Source organism: Pollachius pollachius (genome assembly GCF_949987615.1).
Source record: "Pollachius pollachius genome assembly, chromosome: 6".
NCBI classification, from domain to species: Eukaryota; Metazoa; Chordata; class Actinopteri; order Gadiformes; family Gadidae; genus Pollachius; species Pollachius pollachius.
The window spans coordinates 15,883,704-15,905,604 of record NC_136939.1 but is presented as its reverse complement, the minus strand read 5'-3'; the positions used below and the strand labels follow the sequence as shown (position 1 = coordinate 15,905,604).

Below are 21,901 nucleotides of genomic sequence, written 5' to 3'. Positions count from 1 at the left end.
TGCTTAAGCCCTAAAAGATATGGAACATGCTCTTGCGATATTAACTTTATTGTGAATAGTTAACGAGCAGGCCTAGTTGTCACAGAACTTTGCAAGTGGTTTCTGGCTTGCTGCCTTCTATGATACAAGTCTTATTGGTCTTATATGTTGGGAAGATCTTTAATCTGTTGCCTAGAAAAGCCACTTAGATAGCACTTTCCCACTTACCCTAATGGTACGTCAGTAATAATGAATACTTGGAAGTCGAACTACCTACTCTATATATAAGCAGAAGGTGCAGATTTTATTTGAATTATTAAAAAGGAAATACAAAATGATTGATCCTAACCAAGCTGAATCCTCACTTGTGAGCAGCATGGATAGTTAGTAAGTACATTTTAAAAACACAATGCCTATGTACAGCCAAACCAGTACAAGCCAAGTCATGTTGTTCAAACTAAGCATTGATCATGGCTAATTTGCATACGACAAAAATGGCAATCTTGCTCTCTCCCTCGCTGCCATTATCACCCTCTCTCACACACGCACACGCACACACATACAGACACGGGCGCGCAACCTGAGACAGCAGTGCATGGCCAAAAAAAGCATTACGACATCGCTTACTTTAGAGGACCACGGCTGCAAGCAGTTGGCATAGCAACGGACGAGGAAAGCCATTTCCACGGGAACAGGGAATGGAGCGAGAGATGGAAAGTTTCCCTTCTCGTTCTACCGCAGATTAAATAAAATAAAATTGATAAATATCACAAAAAAGAAAAAGGTCAATAAAGCCTCAAAATAAACCCATCCCCCACAGTGGAGGCTGCGAGGTGGTCCCCCGCCTTCTGCTCTTATTCTGATGAGCCTTGGTGGACTTGAGAAAGGGAATTTCCCTCCAAACAACACCAGCCCGTATAAATCCTGAATGTTGTCGCACGGCCGACAGCAGCGGGTTTGCGGTTTATTCCGTCAGCGCAGACAGAAACCCTCCGGCAGTGGGGGGTGGAGGCATCCGGGCAGCCCGCGCAGAGAGAGGGGCTCCAGGCGTCAGACGGAACCTGCCTCCTCCCGGGTCGCTACATCCAGTGTGTTGGAAGGCTGACAGCCCAGATCTGGGTGGGGGACACGCACAAGGGAGCGCCGTCACGCGCAAACTTGGAGCTCAAGTTGGGCAGACCTGCCGGCCACAGGTAGACCCGGGCTTTTCCTCGCCCCGCGAGTGGAAAGGATCACCAAGCTCCGACCTGGTGAGCCCTGTGATTAACTACTTTAATCTCTCTTCATATAAATAATCGAAAGGTTCCCGTAGAGATGAAGTAGATCCGGAGAAACAATTCAAAAAGACAAAGGCCTGTGTCAGCAGAACCCCAGGGGAATCCTCCTCCTCAGGCTTGCAGTCACCCGGTGCCCTCCCTGGTTCCCATCTCCCCCAAGTGGGGAACACTCCCGTCTCTCTGTCCGACAGTCTGTCTCTCAGCAACTCTCTTCCTCTTTTTCCTCCTTAGCCATCTCCCGAGGTGGCATGCGCGCGTGCATTAAAATGTGTCCGGAAAATTCCGACACTGCTGCAAGTGCTGGAGTAGGAACCACAGGAGCAGGTGTGCAGGACGGGTGAGAGGGGAGGAGGGCGATGAAGCTGCCCTTGCTCTGCTATCCCGAGGATAAGCTTTCCTCCCAGTGTTGCACTTTCCTCCTCTTCCTCCGCGGATTGGCTGTTTAGCCACAAAGAGCCAGCCCCTCTAATGTGAGGAGGAAGACAGAGTGTGCGTGTGAGGGAGAGGAGAGAGGGAGAGAGAGGAATAGGGAGAGGGAGGGTGGAGATCCCAGCTGAAAAAGAATGACATCACCTGTGCAGCGAGCGAAAAACAGGCAGGGAGGGGCCGGGAGAAGAGGAGAGCAGAGAGGAGGGAGGGCTGTGAAAGAAGATGGATGGAGGGAGGGTGCCAGGGGAGAGCTATGGAAACTGCATTAGATGGATGTGGACGAGGGGAGATTGAGATGGAGACAGAAGGGAAAGGAGGGGAAAGTGGGAGGCAGCACCTCTATTGATCCGGCTGTAACATAAAACTACTGAACGTATGGAAGCAACCCCGTTCACTTCCCCCATCCGTTCTCTGTAGACACAGAGCTATATTAGAGGTGAATTAGGGTGGGAGAGCATAAATGAAACAGCCCCCCTCCCCACCCCAAACCAGTAGATTATAAAAGAACACAAAAAGCATCCCAGTTTGATTCACATAGGGACGGGGGTGGGGATGCATGCTGCATGAGGCTGATCCAGGAACGCTTGTTACAAGGGCTGTCAAGTTCAGGTCGGTTGGTCGATTGGTTGATCAATATGCACTTGTTCAACCAAGTTGTCATTGTTCCGACAGACGCTGATGTTCCCGGGAAAAAACGCTTCTTGGCCATTCTTTTCGAAAGGGACGTGATGTGTGATACGCAAATTGATGCATTTTAAATTTGTTATATTGTGTTAGATATAAAATGTATTATGAAAAAAAAATACAAGACTGTAGTTTCGGTTATAATAACCGTATTGTTTAATAAACTGTACTATTTGGAAGACAGGTGGTCAAAACACCCTGGTATCACAACTTAATTTTCTACCTACAGAACATTTACTCGCCAAAAATTATTGTCACCATGTCAAGAAGGTGTGTTAGCATTCTAAAAATGGTAGGCACTGTCTGCTATGCTCCGTCAACGCTTGGAGTACGAACGTATCAGAATTAGCACCTTGGCACGCATCACAGCGCATTGGAACCGATAATATTAAACACAGAACCAAATCTAGCATTGAATCTTCCAACGAGACACTCACATGATATTTTGGCAACCACTGGTTGATTAGGTCAATCTAGATTTTTAGACCAATCGATTGGTCGTAGAGTCGGCCGAATTTCAAGATTTTCCTTGGTTGACCCTTCTTATTATAGCGTGTTACAAATCACTGCACAGTGACACCATTACCACCATGGTACTTAATGACGTGCTATTTAAAGCCATTAGCCAAACGGCGAGCAGGCAGGGGGCTAGCAGCAGCCAACCCGGGCTAAGTAGCCGCGCGTTAGCTCAGCGCAGCGGGGAGAAGCCGAGGGGTGGGGCCGTTTTGGACATTCATCAAGGTTATTACATTTCATGATGATGATCGTGTGGAGAACATTTACCATCTCATGGATGCTTACATGTGGTCGAGGACCTAGTGACCAGTTCTGTTTGTATGACTTGAATCCCCTTATTTTAAATGTATTATGCATGTCAGATCAATAACTGCACTCAATTTGCAGAATTCTCAGCCAAAAATTGTTGCCGCATTTCAGAAGGTTCCACCAATATGGGTTTGGTTTCAACAATCACCAAAAAACGTTCTTGGTTTTATTCGCCTTCCTTCAAAACTGTAAAGCTGCATATAGTTTTGCAAGTGATGACAGAGACAGCGGGAGGGGAAGATTGGGGCAAGGTGTGTCCATCCTCATAATAAGCCGAGCAGACTTGCCAGCTCCAATTTGCCAGGTAATCTGGAAGGGAGAGTATGGCTCTCTTAGTTTCACCCTCTCTCTTTGATTAGTATTTCCTTGTCCACGCATGCACTCGCTCACATGCACACACTGGTGCACCTACCATATGCTATTTTGAGTTCACTCCATTTATTATTTGATTGGTATCTCCTGATATCATGCCCTGACTTGCTCTGTTCATGCTTACTAACTCACTCAAAATCTCTTCCTCTCTTCATATGCACACTTCTTTGTACACACATGCACATCTCGATGCATGCAAACGCACACACATTTAGCTGGCAGCAAGCAGCAATGGATCATAACCTTCTAATGTTGCATTATTATTATGCCACTCTTATAACCTCACCCCAATTTCTTGGCTCTCACATTTCCATGATTTGCAGCCAATGTATGTGTGTGGGTTTGTGTGTGTGTGTGTGTGTGTGTGTGTGTGTGTGTGTGTGTGTGTGTGTGTGTGTGTGTGTGTGTGTGTGTGTGTGTGTGTGTGTGTGTGTGTGTGTGTGTGTGTGTGTGTGTGTGTGTGTGTGTGCCTTCGTGCGTGCGTGTCTCTCCCTCTGTGATTCATTAATGAGAGGAGGCTGGTTTTCCCTCTCGGAGTGTGTCTACCCTTCTCAACCACCAACCGCCCTCCCACCCTCCTGTTTGGGTAGCAATGACATCATCCTTTTACTGCACAGCCAATCAGATTGGAGCACATGGAGCCTTGCCTTCATAGAGAAGCACTGTGTACACAAGGAGGGAGGGAGTGTGCGTGAGAGAGAGAACGAGATGGAGGGGGAGGGAGTGGGATAGATGGCGAGAAATATCTGGAGAAATAGGACATCCCCACAATATGTGTGTGCATATAAAATAGCAGTTAGTAGCAAGGAGAGCACAAATTCAGTTGGTTGTTGTGAGATACCGGATCTGACAATGGTTTGGGCTCTGGCGGTCATGAGGAGGCAGACTGCATCTTCTGAGAACTGTCTTGTAACAAATCCGCTGTTCTGCTTACCTTTCCGACGGTTAACCATGACTGTACGTCTCTCTGTCTGTCTCAATGGTTTCCTCGTCTGTCTGAATGCGAGCTCGGAAAAAAAGTAACCAAAGAGGAAGCACATCCTGTGTGTGCGTGCGTGCGTGCGTTGACTGTGGATGGTTGTGGGAGCAGCAAATCAAACCGTGTAACCAAAACACAAACAGACACTTAAACTGTGTTACTGTATGTTGTCTCTATGTCATGGTCTACAGTGAACTCTGAATGACAGCCAAGCTAGTGGCTGGTTCACAGAAGTCTGGGGATTGAGTGGAGGGAAAAGGGGGTTTGTTTGGTTTGCATGTAGGTGATCTACTTAAAGCTAAAACATGTGGCTGGGTTGGGTTGTTTTTTGACATCTACTCTGCGAATGCAGATTGGACTGCTGGAATGCTTTAAGGATATATGGGTGAATGTATGTATATTTAGATGGTGCGCATTAGACCAACCCAAACCAAAAATGTGGCATAAACGCATATGGGACAGAGTCGGTCAGAGACAGAGAGAACAATAGATACAAACAGAGATGAAAAGGGAGAAAGATTGAAAGGGAAACAAGGACAAAATGAGGGCGAGGTGAGGGAAGGAGAGCCAAGGAAAGATTAATAGGGAATCCTCCACGACTTGACTACATTTACAACTTCACTATCATAAACCAAAGTTATATTAATATCATATCTAGCAGGGGTGTAACGGTACACGTATTTGTACCGAACCGTCACGGTACAGGCACTTCGGAGCGGTTACAGAGGTGTACCACGGTACATAAATGTGGCATACATAGCGGCAAACGATCGTCGAATAGTTGGAGTCACGTAGAATATCGAATAATGAATGTGTCTATCGCTATTTATTACACGGCTCTTCTCAATGCTGTTGAACGCTCCGTTGACTTGTGTGGGCCTTCACAACTTCCTGTGGTGAATAGCGTCCTCGTTGCTAAGCGACGCCAACGTCTTTGGCGGACTATTTCTCTGCTGATCAACACTACGAATGCTGTTAACAAATAAATTGTAGAAAGACACACCGTGTGAAGTTACATTTTTGACGTGTCTAGTTCACCGTCATGCAGGCTGTGTTCAGTAAAATAAATTAATAATTAATAATTAAATAAATAAATAGCGATCCGTTTTCGGCGCATGTAGGTCTATCTGCCTAAGCCCACGTTGAAATAATTTTGATGTTGAATGTTGATGGCGCAGTTGTTGAAATAAACAGATTGATTTCATACAAATCATAAAAACCTCTCCCTGTGTCATTGTGTGTGCGTGTATCCGAGGTGCGTGCGTGCATGTTTGGGGGGTTCTTGATTGAGCGATTTTCGAATATTATTCGAATACTTCTCAGCGAATATCGAATAGTATTTTTGCCAGTTATGCACATCCCTAGCACACGCATTGGAAAAGGCACCATCCAGGTGTTACTATCACTGTTGCTGTGGAAAAAAAAACGAGCTGTGCAAACCCAGCTCACGACACTATTTCAACAACCCCTGTCTGGGAATTCAGAAATGCAAATGCCATAACCAAGTTTATTGGTGTTTTCATTGCTGCTGATCTACGGCCATTCAACCGAGGTACGTACCGAACCGTGACTTTTGTGTACCGTTACACCCCTAATATCTAGGTTTATAATGGACTTTCTTCCCGCAGTATGCCAGGAAACTCATTCAGGAGCATCAAAAGCTTCAAATATACTTTAACAAGCCTTTATACCAGGGGACAGCAAGGCCAATTGTTTTGTAAGCCTTAAAGTAGCGGCTAGAACATTTAATTGACCTAAAATTGAAAAGGAATATTTGAGACGACTCTTACACAACAAATGTTAAATACATTCTGCATAAAAAATAGACTTGTCATATTTGAAGCCAAGTTTTGTGCTCCATATGCTTCGCTCCGTTAAAACAACATTATTCTAGTTAATTTTTTTGAAGCACTTCAAATATGTGGCACAATTCACACTCCTGCAAAAACAGCTGCATGCTCTCTTAACAGATTAATTAGACCTGCTTCCTTGTGGAGAAACCACTCATCAATGCACTTACAAACACAAACAACAGACTCAAACTATATGGTCCATATAATCTCTAACCATTTCACCGACCACTGTGCTGGTGACTTTATTAGACCTCATCAAGACCTCATTCTGTAACCGCGCTGATATCAATTAGAGTTTCGAACGATTCTCTTTTTCCACGAGCTATTGAGTTTAAGAAGGAAAAATGTTGTTGATCTATCTTCCAACTGAAATTACAGTGGTTAAAAACTCTATTAAAGCCTTTATATGGAAAACACAACAGCAAACCGGAGGATTATAGAGGTTGCTTACTTTATAGTTCAAGCGTGCCCTGGCATGTACACCCACAAATAATGTCCATGTCCAATATAAACTACTGATCAATATATAAAGGCCTAGATACATTTATTGGAAGAAGTGTGCGTGTGTGTCTATGTGTGTGTGTGTGTGTGTGGGACGCGTGTGTGTGTGGAACACGTATTTGTGTGGGAATCCTATGTGTCTGGGACGTGTATGTTTGTGGGACGTGTATGTGTGTGGGTGAGTGTGATACAGGAGGAATTGTCAGAAAAATGCGATACAAATGTAAAAGATACGAGAGGGGAAACAAAGAGAGGGAGGACAGAGGAAAGGAGGGGACCGAGAGGGTGAAAAGGAAGAGAGGAGCTAGAGGAAAGCAGTTTGAGGGATAAAGAGATGCATGATGGAATGAGCGGAGCAAAGGCAGAAATGAAGGTCAGGAGATACAGGAAAGGAATGAGAGTGGATGAGGAGGAGGAGGAGGAGGCGGAGGAGGAGGAGGAGGAGGAGGAGGAGGAGGAGAAGAAAGGTGGGGGGGGGAGGGGTGGGTCAGTGAGGTTGCCAGTTTAGTGCTGCTGATGTAATCCCTAAAATTAGCAGCACTCCAGAGGAAGCAGCAACAACAACTGCAGAAGATAGTGCAGCAGTGTACTCCATACGCATGATAGAGCGCACGCACGCACAAACACATACACCTTTGGCTGAGAATGACAAATGATACACACCAAAATGTCCAACTACAGGGCTTGACAGTTAAGGTTGCAAGGTGGCCATTGGCGACAATTTGAGAAATTGTCAACCGATTCTTGGCGTTTGGTTGCCATCAGTTGTTTTGTCCATATCTGTACATCTCTTTGGATTTCTATCTGTCTCACTGGGGCCCTCATGGGACCTAGCTTGCAACACATGCAGTGATAGAATGGGATCAAATGATGGCGCAGATGTCCCAAGGGCTTCGTGGGTAGGCAGGAAGACGGCAAGCCAGGAACGTCCAATTTGGAGACACACGTGCGCATGCACATGGCACACAAACTAAAGGAAGAATGTGGTGACAGAAATGGAACGCACACACTTCTTTCTATGGTTCCAAGGTCAGGCGTCCAACGTTCTGATGTCAGCTCACAGTGGTGACGTCATGCTGTCACCTCACATTGGTGACATCGGGCTGTCCCTTCACCGTGGTGACGTCATGCTGTCACCTCATGTGGAGACATCCAAGCAGTGGGGCTGATCAGTGATGAGGGAAGAGTAGCCAGGTTGCCCATCATCCAGTTTCACCAAACAGATCTCTCCCCTTCCACTACCCGTTAGGGAAGGGGCACAGTCACAGTCGCGAGCCCCTAGTCTGGGCTACTGCAGATCTGGTTGATTAAGGACCTTTAAAGCAAAGCGAGGGACAGGGAAGACCGGTACATCCAAATAAGCCACAGTGTGCAAATGCAAAGAACACACACTTGATCTCCTTCCCCAAGCAGTATACCACGGACTGAACTGAGGAAGTGGCAGCATCAGTGAATGGTCAGTGTAGGAAATAACTGGAAGGTGATCAAGAAAGCTCTCAATTCTGGATCAGAATCCTATCAGCAACCAAACACAACGTAGATCAAACAAAGAAAATAACATGCTGAATAAAAGTATTGATCCAAAATCAATTCAGTATTATCTTATAAGACTTCATAAGGATACTGCAGTCAGGATTCAGCCTTGCGGCTCAGTGGATTGGTGATTGAAGGTGAAATACAAGGTCACCATATCAGCAGTATAGTTATGTTCATGCTATCCCACTGTAACAAGCACTGTCTGGGACGCACAATCTGCTCATGCAATTCTGCATGTAACAAGTGTGTTACATGTAGAGTAAGGACACGTGTGTGTGTGTGTGTGTGTGTGTGTGTGTGTGTGTGTGTGTGTGTGTGTGTGTGTGTGTGTGTGTGTGTGTGTGTATGTGTGTGTGTGTGTGTGTGTGTGTGTGGAAGGGGGACTAGGTAGACATACTATGTAGTGCACTAGGGCAGGAAGCTAGCTAGCTGGCTGGCTAACCACAGGCTGTTCGTTAGTGACTGAGTTTCCGTCCGCTGTGACTTATACTCTCTTTGTGCTCTAGACAATCTACACATACATAACACAATTCCTAAGAAATCACATGCGTGTCTGTCTGTTTGGTTGAAGGCCAATATAACTCTACATTCAGTGTATAATGTTAATTTATTGTCTGGCATCTGGGCTTCTTGAAAAGTACACTTCTGTGGACAAGTATCTGCTGTTGCAAGAACACCATAAGAACTACATCACTATGTCATTTTAGTAATCAACTTCTGCTTTAATGGAACTTTGATGAAATTTCCCTTTTTCTATTGAACAGGTGTCTATGCAGACATTACTAATAACACACACAGACCAAAAGAGGCAGGAGAAAGTTCCCCTTAGTTAAAAAAGTTTTAAAAAAAGGTAAACCCCCTAACCAGAAACATGGAAATAAGGGACAGAACTGAGAGCGAGAGCGAAAGACAGAGACAGAGTGCTAGAGAGTTAGCGAGCAAAAGAGCGAGAGACTGAGAGAGCGAGAGACAGACAGAGTTAGAGTGAGAGAGAGAGAACAATTGAGCGAGAGAGCTGGAGAGAGAAAGTGGGAGAGTGGGAGAGAGAGAGAAAGTGGGAGAGTGGGAGAGAGAGAGAGTGAGAGACAGAGAGCGGGAGACAGAGCGGGAGCGAGACTAAGAACTGAGTGAGGGTAATCTGAGGTCAATCTGGGGAGGAGAATAAGGAATGAGAGAAGGGTAGAGTGAAGATACCAGAAGTATGATGTAGTAAAATAATTGAAATAGAGAAAGTGACTTTAGACTGAGCATAAAACTGGTGAACCTAGAAGTGAAATAGAATAGGGAAGGAAGGAATAGTGAAAAGAGAGCGAGAGAGAACGTCAATGTAAGCCCTTTGTATCACTCAAGGGTGAGGAGAATGGGTGTAATCCAAGTGTTCCACGCTTGGTTGTGGTAAGTGTGTGTTTGTGTTCAAATGTGGCAACTGGTGATAAGTATAAACTGTAACTGAAAAACAGATCCTATCAGCGAGGCACACACACACACACCTCTCTCATGGCACTTTCCAGATGACTCACATTTAATGTATATACTTTCCCCCCACTAAACATATGAAAAATAAAGACCGTTCAACACATTGTATGCCATCATACAAGGTTAAAACGGACAAGAAAGGGACAAATATACAAAAGGCATTTCTAACTGAAGTTAAACAGATTTGCCCCCTGTGTGACAGTTATGTCCTTCAGCTAGTGTTTTGACCTGTAACTATAAGTCTTGTTCAAGCATAAAAAAGGAGACTCTGTTAGCATGAGTTACTCAAATAGCCCGCAAATGTCACAAACCGCACGTGTTAGCGTCACACAACAACCTTATGGTTTGTCAACCGAAAACAACACGTGTGTCATAGAAAGTTGCAGGCTTACCGTGTTGTAGCACGGGGCTGGCTCCTGTCCGTCTGTGATGAGTTCCCGCTCTCCCCTGGGGTTGACCCTCCTGAAGCGCCGCCGGGATGTCCTCTGGGAGCCGTCCCTGTGCAGGGCCCCCTCGTCCCCCTCGCTGCCGTTATCCACCTGCAACACACAAGGGCCACGCTCCTGAGAACCGCTAGCGTTCTGGGAGGCCCCCGTCACAAAGTCCGCGGCGGAGGGCCGCCTCAAGATGCTCTTGAGTTCCACAGGTTTTTCCGAGCGCCGGTCAGGACGTCGCTCCGAGCTGTGGTGTGTGGACTCCGGGCCGTTTTGCTCCAGGCGCCCCGGCGGACTCCGGTGATCCGGGTCTGGCTCTGGGTGAGCGGGTTCTGCGTTCAGGCCGGGCTCGGCGGAGGCGGGGTCCTGATTGAACATCCAGCTTTTCCAGAGCAGCGAGATGCGGTGCCAGCGCAGGGTGCTCATCCTGACCCTGGTCAGGATGTCCAGGCATACATAAGGACAGCAATTGCATCAATGAAAGATGTTAATTCCAGAGGAAGGAGGACTGGATGTCTCGTTCAAAGTGCTCAAATGAAGACAAATAAGGAGATAAAATATCCCCCAAAAGATCCAATAAGCCCCCAAAAAACCGGAACCTATAACCTTGAAACTTTTTAAAGTCCACAAAAGCCAATGAGACGAGGGCTGTGTGCATTCCCCTTCGTTCTCAGAAACAAAACTAACTGGTTTCCTTTTCTAGCGCGCATGAGCCAAGACTTCACGGCTGCTCATCACGTTGTACACACACACACACACTCACAGACCCACAACGCACATGCTCTTTTCCTCCCTCTCTTTGTGTAACACACACACAAGCCACAGTTTCCTGCAGGAAACCGTAAATACACAAATATCCTCTCCACGCACAGAGGTAAAAAAAAAGCACAGCACACAGATTCCGTCCATACAATTTGTCCGCCCAAGTCACGGTAGCGCCTGTTGCTGCCCGAGGAATGTGTTTTCTCTCTGCCGTTGCATAATGGCCAGTTCTTCTCTAAGGAACTCGCAATGTTTACAATGAAGGCACACATCCAAATCGCTGCCGTTTGGATTCCTTCATCATCATCAGGTGTTATCATCATTCTTTCTTAATGGATCATTTGTTATTTGGTTATTGCTTTCCTAATTTGTTTTTGTAACCCTTTTTTTCAAGCATGTTCATTCCCTGTATTTATTCTAATATTTCAGAGGTCAGAACTTGAACAGTTACATCCATGCCAGAAATACTATGTTACTTATATCTATAAACTTCAGTGATAACAGATGTAATCCGTCCTTTTTAAAGGGAAGTCATGTTCCAACCATCAACATTCAACATGACTAAGAACATGACCCGCCCAAGATCGGTCTGTTTAGATCAGGGGTCTCCAACACGTCGATCGCGAGCTACCGGTAGCTCGCGGGAAGGTTTTCAGTAGCTCGCCTGATAGGTTGACCGACTGAGTTGTTAAAAAATAATAATAATAATAATAATAAAATAATATTCCGACAACAGCAAATGCACCTCATCTCACTTACGTTCACGTGTCCCACCCCCTCCAATTCAAAAAATAACAGGCCTATCAACTGCGAATAAAAAGCAAATATAGCCAAAGTGTGTCTTGAGTGACGTTGTATGCTCACTAAGCTAAAGTGAGGAGTTTGGTGGTATTAGCTAGAACTTTAGACAGACAACAAAGATGGAAAACCAAGCAGAAAACATACAATTTCCATGTGGAGTGGGAATGCGAGTTCTTCTTTACTAGCGTGAAGGACAAGTGTGTTTGTCTCATATGCGGGAGCAGTGTTTCGGTCGGCAAAAGAGGTAACGTGGAGCGCCACCACACTCAAGTCCACGGTAACTTTGCACGGGATTTTCCAACAGGCAGCACTCAACGGACTGAGAAAGTGAACCCGCTTAAAGCAACCCTTAAAAAACAGCAATGTTTATTCATCGGACCGACGAAGAAAGCCAACGCAGCCACGGAGGCATCATTCAAAGTGGCGCACATTTTGACAAAGCACAAGAAGCCATACACCGATGGCAGGATGGTGAAGGAAGCAGTGACAGCGGTGGCCGACACATTATTCAAGGACCATAAAAGTAAGACTGAAATCATGTCCGCTATCGCTGATATACAGCTTGGTGCTAACACAGTGGCACGGCGAGTGTCTGCACTCTCTGCCGATGCAGTGGGTCAGTTGGAGCGGGACATGATAAGGTGCAAATGGTTTTCCATTCAGTGTGACGAGTCGGTGGATGCGGCTGATACCGCTCAGATGGCTGTGTTTGTCCGGATGGTTTTTGAAGATGCTTTCACCAGAGGAGTTTTTGACGTTGCTTCCGCTAAAAACCACAACCAGAGGAGTCGATATTTACAACGTTGTGAAATAGTACTTCGTTGAAAATAACGTGCCTATTAAAAAGCTGGTGTCTATTACAACAGACGGCGCACCAGCTATGACAGGACGCCACTCAGGATTTATTGCACTGTGCAAGGCCAACCCGGACTTTCCTAAAATTGTGAACTATCACTGCATCATTCATCAGCAGGCTATATGCGCCAAAGTCATGAGATTTGATCATGTCATGACACCTGTCATTAAGATCATCAACTCCATTCGCGCAAAGGCCAAGCAGCACGGAAGCTTCAAACTGTTCCTCCAGGAACTGTCTGCTGAATACGGTGATCTTCTCCTCCACACTGAGGTGAGGTGGCTGAGCCGAGGAAAAATACTGCATCACTTCTGCTCATTGCTGAAAGGAATCAAGGCTTTCATGGAGTCAAGAGAGGAGGAAACTACACTTTTGTCTGATGCTGAGTGGCTGCTTGATCTTGCGTTCCTGACAGACATGACAGAGAAACTCAAATCAGCTCAACACCCAGTTACAAGGTAAAGACCGAACAATTTCTGACATGATCAGTGCTGTTAAGGCTTTTAAAGCAAAACTGTCATTCTACCTCCAGCAACTGAAAAACAAAAGACTGCAAGACTTCCCAACAGTAGTTAAGATGTTAGATAGCCATGCAGGGGCTGACTTTGTTTTGGATGTCAATAAATATTATGACCTCATGTCAAAGCTACGCCAGGAGTTTGAGGATAGGTTCAAGGATTTTGATAAGCTGGAGCCATGTGTGGCATTCATTGCCAACCCTTTTATGGAGGTAGACATCACAGAGATTTCAGAAAAGATGGCTGAACTGTTCACTGTCAATCCTGTGGAGATGGAGATGGAGGTTATAAATCTCCAGAATCATGTTCAGCTTAAGTCTCAGCAACACTCATTTCTGGAGCCTTGTAGACCCAGAAAACTATAAGAACATTCACCAAGCAGCACTTAAAATTTCTGCTTTATTTGGTTCGACATACCTTTGTGAAGCTGCTTTTTCTGACATGAATGTCATTAAATCTAAATTCAGAACAAGACTGACAGATGAACATTTAAATGACTGTATTAGAGTGAACCTGAGTGCATACACTCCAGCATACACCTCTTTGGTGGACTCCATGCAGTGCCAGTCATCTCACTAACTTTTAAAAAGAGTTAGTGTACTTATGTCCCATGTGTACAATAAGATGCTTGTAAGATGGTGATAATGGACCTTGAACTTTTTGGCCTATAATAAGATGTGAAATGGTAATGTTTCCTTTGACATTGATGTGAATTTTCAGTGATGTATATGAAAAAGTGTAATGTTTCCTTGGACCTTGATTTGAATTTTCAGTGATGTATATGAGGCCCAGAATAAGTGTAAAGTAGTAAGGTTTTCTTGGACCTGATGTTAATTGTCAGTGATGTATATGAAAAAGTTAAATGTTTTCTTGGACCTTTGATGTGGAATTATTTTTGATAAGCATTGGGTATTGCAATTTCACACGTGTACAAACAGAAGCTTAAGTCATGAATTTCTAAGTAGCTCTCAGTTGAAAAAAGGTTGGAGACCCCTGGTTTAGATTATTTGCATACACCAACTTTGGTCCAGAAAGCTTCAACCTATATAAAAGAACACACAAGCACATAACTGTGCAGCTAGTATTTACTGCAATCGAGCCATGCTGGAAAGAGAATCTCACTTCAGACCTCCATTCAAATGTTTCTTAATTCTCTGACTCGGTTTTAGGGCGCGGTATGTTGCCTCGTTTAAATACTTCACAGAGACTACACCGAAAGGCATCTTGCTCCATCTGTGCAGCGGTGTCACATTGTGTGCTAGACCAGTTGCATTCCATCCAGGCTCACATATTTCAGATTGAAGTCCCACATGTGAACCTGGTAAACAAGACAAGACTACAATCCATTGGTTAGTTCTCCCATACAATTGGTGTGGTCTCCAGGCGAAGAAAAATAAAATGTTTGCATTTCTTGGCCGTGGCACAATCATTTTTTCCGTGTATACGATTAATTGACAGCAGTTGCAAAAAACATTTTTTTTGGTCATTTGGCTAAATCGGATAGACCGGACAACAATGTTGTTCTCAATGCAGGCTGAAGTGATTATGCATATAGTTATGTCATGAGCATATTTATGTTTATGCATTATGGATGCGTTCAGACAATAGGGTTAAAGGTGAGTTAGGTAAGATGCAAAAGATTTGGTTTGAGCTTGCTTTTTTAAAAGATTGAGGTTTGAGTTAAATTTGTGAGTGAAATGGGCAGACACATAACGCAGACCCTCTTTTATACATATACATGTACACTGACTTTATACCCATGTGCATCATTAGAGATCTGATCATCTAATGATCTCATCTCATCTCATTTGTTCTTCTAATAGAAGCCAAGTAGAAGGATCCCCAGGGCCTTCAGCCACTCAGGCGTTGTTTCATTTAATCCCCTGTTTACTAATTCCTAAATTAACTTTGAACTACATGATGGCTGGGATTGGAATTGGCAGGGACTTCAAAATACGATACTGTTACGTTTTTTGAGTGCAAATACGATATGTGGTGCGTTTTGGTAAATACTAACACTAAATAACACTTTTGCAATTTAATATTTTTTCTGGCTTAGCATTGGGGTTTAGGTTTTACTGGTCCGTCATCCTTTTTTAAATAAATTTGTATGAACACTACAGAACATAGTTTGCTAATTGAAGATTGGCGAATACACTCGATTGCCCTCTTAAGGAAGGTACCATTATTTTGCTTCCACTATAGCCATTATAGTCACCTTTGTTTTGAGTTAACCTGAGAGTTTAAGTATGACGCAAGCAAAATAATCCTAATTTTCCGGTGAATCGATTTCCCCCCCCAATCCCCGACTGTACTCACAGCCAATACTGTAGTTTGTAGTGGCTTGACCTGCAGTGACTTCAGTGCCAAACAAGTCCATATTAAGGTATTACGAATGATACTTCTTTAGTATTTATCAGCGGGCTAAACGGTGCTCCGTTTGCTTATGATATAATGTTATTGAATTCAAATTTGTATGATTAAAAGCTGAATTGTACCTTAATTGGGTCGGCCGTGCTGAAATGACTGGCATTGTATTTTTGCACAAGAGCAGGGATGGGCCTGACAGAATATAGAGAGGATTCAATCTCTTTGGTGAGGTCTGAAATAACTTGAGAACCATTGTGACATCGACACATCCTTTTGGAGCTGATGGGAAAGAAGGAACCGCTGCCTTGTTGAAGAGAAGAGAGAAACACAGGGGGCCGGACCCCATGATGAACACGTGTGTGTGTTTGTGGGTGTGTGTGTGTGTGTGTGTATGTGTGTGTGTGTGTGTGATGAAGACATTGCTCACCACAATCATTTCTGACGGTTCCAAAGTGATGCATTCACAGCCTCGCCTCCCTCCAAACTGTCTGCCAAAACTGGGGGGAGAAATCACACGTTTACATTAAGAAGGTAGCCATAAGTCACACATATGATCACAAGCAGCAATACAATACAACCCCATCCTACTCTATTCTGGACACATGGTATCTGCATGGGACATTCTCTGAATTATTTACATCACTCTTCAGAGTTTAACACTCACGATGAAAGGCTGACTTTACAATAGCATTTACACTTCCTCACAGCTTACACCTTATATTGTCCGTGGTTGGCAATTTAAAAATACTAAAAATACTGTTACATTTGTGTTTGTGTGGATGATTTGCTAAAGATAGGCTTTGTTAAGATATTTAATTCAACTCTAGTTTTTCAAAATTGACCATGGCCACCCTATTAAAGCAGGCGGGGGGGGGGGCATGTGTGTGCCACAAACGGAATCCACCCCCCCCGGTCCTCCCTTTACAACAGCTGCCTGTACTGGCCTGCATTGTGACAGGTGCCAGTGGATACTTGACAAAAAATGATTTCATCATCTACCACAGCATCAGGGAGACAAGTGTCAGGTGTGGAGGTTCTTTGATTGATTTAGGAAATTGAGTTACTTAGTCTGTAAATGTAAAAATATAGGTCATAGTTTGCAAGGCATATTACATGACTTGTAAATGACGACCCACGCGATTGTTAGATGTGGTTTTTTTTTGCCACTGAAATCATTGAAGCTCATGGACTCGACACGACACCGCGATTTAGATTTTGCGGGAAGGGGACATGCCTATGTCCCCTTCTATTTTTTTAGAAAACTTTGACCCATTTTTCTACATTCACATAGCTAAGCTGGAGGTATACCTGGGACGATATTTGTGAGATTCCTGTCAAAGACCTGTTTTTTTCACCTGAAAAAGGGCAGTGCGTTAAAGGCTATGCTGGGAAATAGAAGAGTCGCACAGTGTCTGGTCTCTTGTACTGGTTCTCAACTCTGATGGCTATATTCGGTTTTGTGTTGACTCCCGCAAGGTGAATAATACTGTCTCAAAGTTTGATGCGTATCCAATGGCGCAGGTCAACGAACTCCGACATCAATTAGGCATGGCAATTTATTTTTCCAACACTGGATAATATAGCCGTTTTTCTATATTGGCCGTCTCCCCGATCTCCTGTCAAAGGAAAAACCGGCCTTCTCCACTTCGTAGGGTAAGGGCCCTGACACCTTTCAGCGCCTCAGGGACAGATTGCTGCACCCGAATGCCGAGTATGCTGATGCCAACATTGATGAGGTCATTATTCATAGTGACACATGGCAGCATTATATGCAGGGGTGGGGGGTGGGGGGGGGGGATGCTTGAGTCAGTGGGGCCCACCCAATGAAGTGTGTGAATGGACGGAGGAAGGGATGGTATTGGGGTACCACTTAGGTTGCGGGAAGGTGCGCCTACAGGTGGAAAATACAGAGGCTATCGCAGCCCATCCACAGACTGAGACCATAGAGCAGGCGAGGCCACTCCTGGGACTAGCTGGCTACTATATGCGGTTCATCACCGCCTTCTCTGAGCTACCCAGCCCCATGACCGACCTCACCTGGGCTTGAGATTCTGTCCAGTGGACCAAGTCGCTCTTACACACCCCTTACTTCAAAAATGAATGAACAGAGGCCTGGGGGCCGCCTGCCCCGGGAGGTGGAGCGCATGGCCCGGCCGGTGCTGTATTGAAGCCGCAAGCCCTCAGAACGGGACGGGAGGTGAAGCATCGCGGGGGAGGAGTCTCTGGCGATGGCGTGGCCGTGGGACACCCTACGTCCACCCCGTACGACCTCTTGGGACGCTCACTCATCCTCCGTTTCAGACCCTGTGGCTCCAAGGCAGGAAAGGACACGCACGGCTCACCCGTTGGTATCTCCCTCTACAGCTGTTTAAGTTCAAGGTTGTCCAAAGGCCGGAGCCACAGACAGACTTCCTCCCCTGGGTTGTCAGAGAGTCATCTCCCCGACTTAAGGCGTTTGGGATATGTGACACTCCCCAACAGTGAGACTGGGTTTGTCAGGTGAACGACACGGCTGTCACCAGGGTGTCGACTGAGCAGCATTGTAATATGTATTTGTAGATGTGAATAAAGGACTCTGCCTGCTAACCTCCTGCCTTCGCCTTCCTTTGAACCCGGTAGTAGCACCGACATTGCCCAAGGCAGCATCTATTTCTTTAATTCTCAATAATCAACAAATGTGTAAAAGGTAAGCTGCTGGTGATATAAGACATTTGAGCATGTAAGACATTGTCTAGCCTTAAATGCATTGAGTCCACTTAGACAAGTCTTGCTGGGTTTAAATGCCTAGGGTATGTGGTCCAAGTCTGTGATAGTTTCCACCAATCTACACATATGGCAAGTTAGTCTAACCTGCATTTATACAGTCTGTGTTGATTCAGTTTAACCTGTATTAAATACAGTCTATGTTGATTCAGTTGAACCTGTATTATATACAGTCTGTATATAATACTGGTTAAACTGAATTAACAGACTCATTATTGAAAAACTTCAAACAGGGGGGAACTCCGCCTACCCAGGCCAGCCAGTAGTCGTTGGCAGACAAACCTATTTACGTCTCAACAATGCAACGGCATTGACAACTTTATTTTGGACTTTTCCATTACATATCCTGCTTCAGAACTTGGCCAAAATCATATCAACATAACAACAAATGTAGGCATAAGATGTCTGAAAAACTGTATTTTTAATGATATTGGATAACACATTTGTTATTGCTAAATACCTTGGTATATCATATGACCGTCTACCATATACCAGCCTCCTAAGCCTAGACGAGATGCTTTTCCTCTCACCGCCACAGTTTATTTCCTTCTTTATACAGTAACTATTCTGTTGTGCAAACAATACATTAACCTAAACTGCTGGCTTTGCTGGTGGGTTGAGTAAAAAGCAATGCCAACACGGGCAGGATTATGAGGAAATGATGCCTGTTCATCAGCTACAAACAAACTATAGCTTCAGAATGGTCTAGGCTAAGGCTGTGTGCTGGAATACCCACAGAGAGGTGCACTAGACTTGGCTTTGCCGTCTCAGGTAGAGCCCTCCGCATGGAGGTCAGGCAGAGTCTGACAGCTCTATCCCTGCTCCACTGAGGCGAGACCGGAGGTCCCGCCCGGCAGAGCTTACCGGGTCAGTCTGAGTCTGTCTGTCTTTCTGTGTGTGTTCCAAGCTTCTTTGAAAACTATGAGAAGAACAGCGTGGGAAAAAGGAAGTACTGATTTCATTTAATTCTTTCATCAAATATTGCATGTATGTGAATTCCCTCAAAAAGGTTTCTCTTTTGGTTTTGGTTTCTTAACATGTAGAGGCATCACAATTAATTAAGATGTCTCCCCCACTGACTTCCAACAAGGGTATACAGCCAGCCCAGGCCCCCCACTCCCCACACACACACACACACACACACACACACACACACACACACACACACACACACACACACACACACACACACACACACACACACACACACACACACCCACCAGCAGGTGATACCAACATCCCACCCACAGTGGCCTGATAGCCAACAAAAGCAGACCAGGAGAACGGACTCGTGACAGCTGTAAAACTAGGGGCAATAAACGGGGACAGCCGGTGAAGAAGCCCAAGCCACACACAAGCACGTACGTAGGTAAACATGCCCATGGAAATAACGAGCTGGTGTGCGTAGCCACAATGAACTAGTTATGGACAACAACTAATGGAGGAACAGCATTGCAGATGAATAACGGATGGCTGGGAAGACATTTCCCAGTGTGTACAAAGCCACTTGATCCAGAGGGGAGTGGTCTAGCTTTTCCATCTTCTAATGTAAGAGATTCTTGATTTCAACATTGGAATCTCAGAGGACCCAGCGAAAAGCTGATGTTAAACGGATGATAAACTGTCTGATGATGTTTGACCATGGGTTACCACAGGTGTGCCATGAATGGAGACATCCTAAACTATTTCAATGACACACCCAATTGAGTCAAACACATACACAATGTGGATATCTAATGATGGCATTACTTCAATGATAATTCATCCGTGGACACAAATACAAAGTTTCAATTCACAAAATACAATTCTAGACTTTAGTGAGCTCAATTTCAATTTGTTTGGCTTCACTGTGGCAGATCTGGCCAGCTTACAGCCTACTGGCAAGCAAATGAAAACATCCAGTGAATGGTCCATTTAAATTAACTGTATTTTCTTACAGTACTTATGAAGGAAACTTAGTTTTAGTCCTAATCGCTACACATCCTCTTGATATGCGCTTCAGAGATAAAAAAAAAATTAAACACACACACAGCTAATAGGTGCAATTCTAAAAGAAGACAAAATGCAAAAAAGCACTCAAACTGTTACGTTATGGTAATGTTAATCATCCCTGATTAGCATTGTCCAAACATAACCTAAAAATAATGTGTGTCATTTCTGCGAATATGGGACACATTCATTTCTCTACCTTTATACAGAGACCATTCTACATGATAAAAATAAACATCACACATGGTGTGACCCCATGGTTTTTGTTATGTTTGTTCTACAGAAAGTGTTTTGCTCCTTCAGATCATCAGGGCAGATAGGAAGCCCAAGGACTGGGTGTTTACAGACTTTAACACTACGCTGACTTTCCATTGGGGGAAAGATTCCTGGCTCACACAAGTCAAAAGAAGCAAAAGACTTAAAACAGTAGCACTCCGCGTTGAGCTAAATAAACAAGAAAAAAAGAGAAAGAGTGAGAAAATGAAAAGCTAAAAAGAAGTGAGTATTCAAAACATGTCTAAATGACAACCTATTCTTACAACAAGGGCCGCTCTCACCTTCCCAGTTCCTTCTTGACAACTCCAGACAAAGAATACGTGTCCGTAAATCCAGTGAATATCCAGCAAAAAGAATAAAGAGTTAGCAGCACAATCAACACTGACCAGGAAGAACAGCATTAGAGGATCCAGGAGGGGTCTTTCCTTTGGTGGTACATGGAGCAGCCAGCCTGTTATTGTTATTATCCCAAGAATGTTTAGTGGTAATACTCCTGTTCTTCTCCAAAGTGCTTTTGAGTCTAGAGTGTCCGTCGTTCAGTCCTCAGAAGTTCACAGAGGTCCATGAAAGCAGAGTTGGCCAGTGCTAGGGTTTTTCCTTTGGAAGGTTATTTCACGAAGGGAGGAGAATGTGTGTTGTCTCTCTCCCGCCCTGTTCTGCTACTATGTTCACTGGCTCCAGGCTGTGTGTGTGTGTGTGTGTGTTACTCATTTCCTGCCTAAAAGTGCTCCTGTAAACACATGGCCAGGCAGCTATGGGTCCTGCCAGGGGTTCCACATTCCACACACACACACACACACACACACACACACACACACCTCCCCCCAGTAAGCTCCATGTGCTGTGACCCACCTGGCTCCCTGTGGCTAATTTAACGTGCGCACACTCATTATACGTGAATGTAAACAGACGCAATGACTGAATGTACATCCCACTCATACAAAAAACACTAAAGCGCTGACATTCACTCAATAAACATGACAGTTATCTCACACACACACCTATTATTCTGATGATGAAATTCTAGCGGATGATTTGCCTTGCTTTTATGTTGATGCACTTGAGCTCTTCCTGCGCCCAAGCCAAGTATGTCAAGTATTTCACAATAGTGTGGACACATTTTGTAATAAAATTTCCGCAGAAATACCATGAAGAGGAAAAAATGCAGAAGAGTGGCAAGCCAACCGGTTCCCTGACATGTACAAAGTAATAAATACAGGT

General features: G+C 44.7%; 1 protein-coding gene across 5 annotated transcripts in view; it reads right to left on the bottom strand.

Annotated features, from left to right (window-relative positions):
- rapgef6 (Rap guanine nucleotide exchange factor (GEF) 6) overlaps positions 1 to 21,901 on the bottom strand; it is a 98,021-nt gene that overhangs the window by 54,577 nt on the left and 21,543 nt on the right. For 4 of the 5 annotated variants that reach the window (XM_079738538.1, XM_079738539.1, XM_079738540.1 and 1 more), the window contains exons 5-6: positions 16,080 to 16,149; positions 10,304 to 10,450 (exon numbers count right to left, since the gene is read on the bottom strand). In XM_079738538.1, the coding sequence (XP_079594664.1) occupies positions 10,304 to 10,450; positions 16,080 to 16,149 (217 nt within the window). Of the gene's footprint in view, positions 1 to 10,303; positions 10,779 to 16,079; positions 16,150 to 21,901 lie in introns of those variants that run through there. The other variant, XM_079738542.1, reaches the window with a different exon arrangement.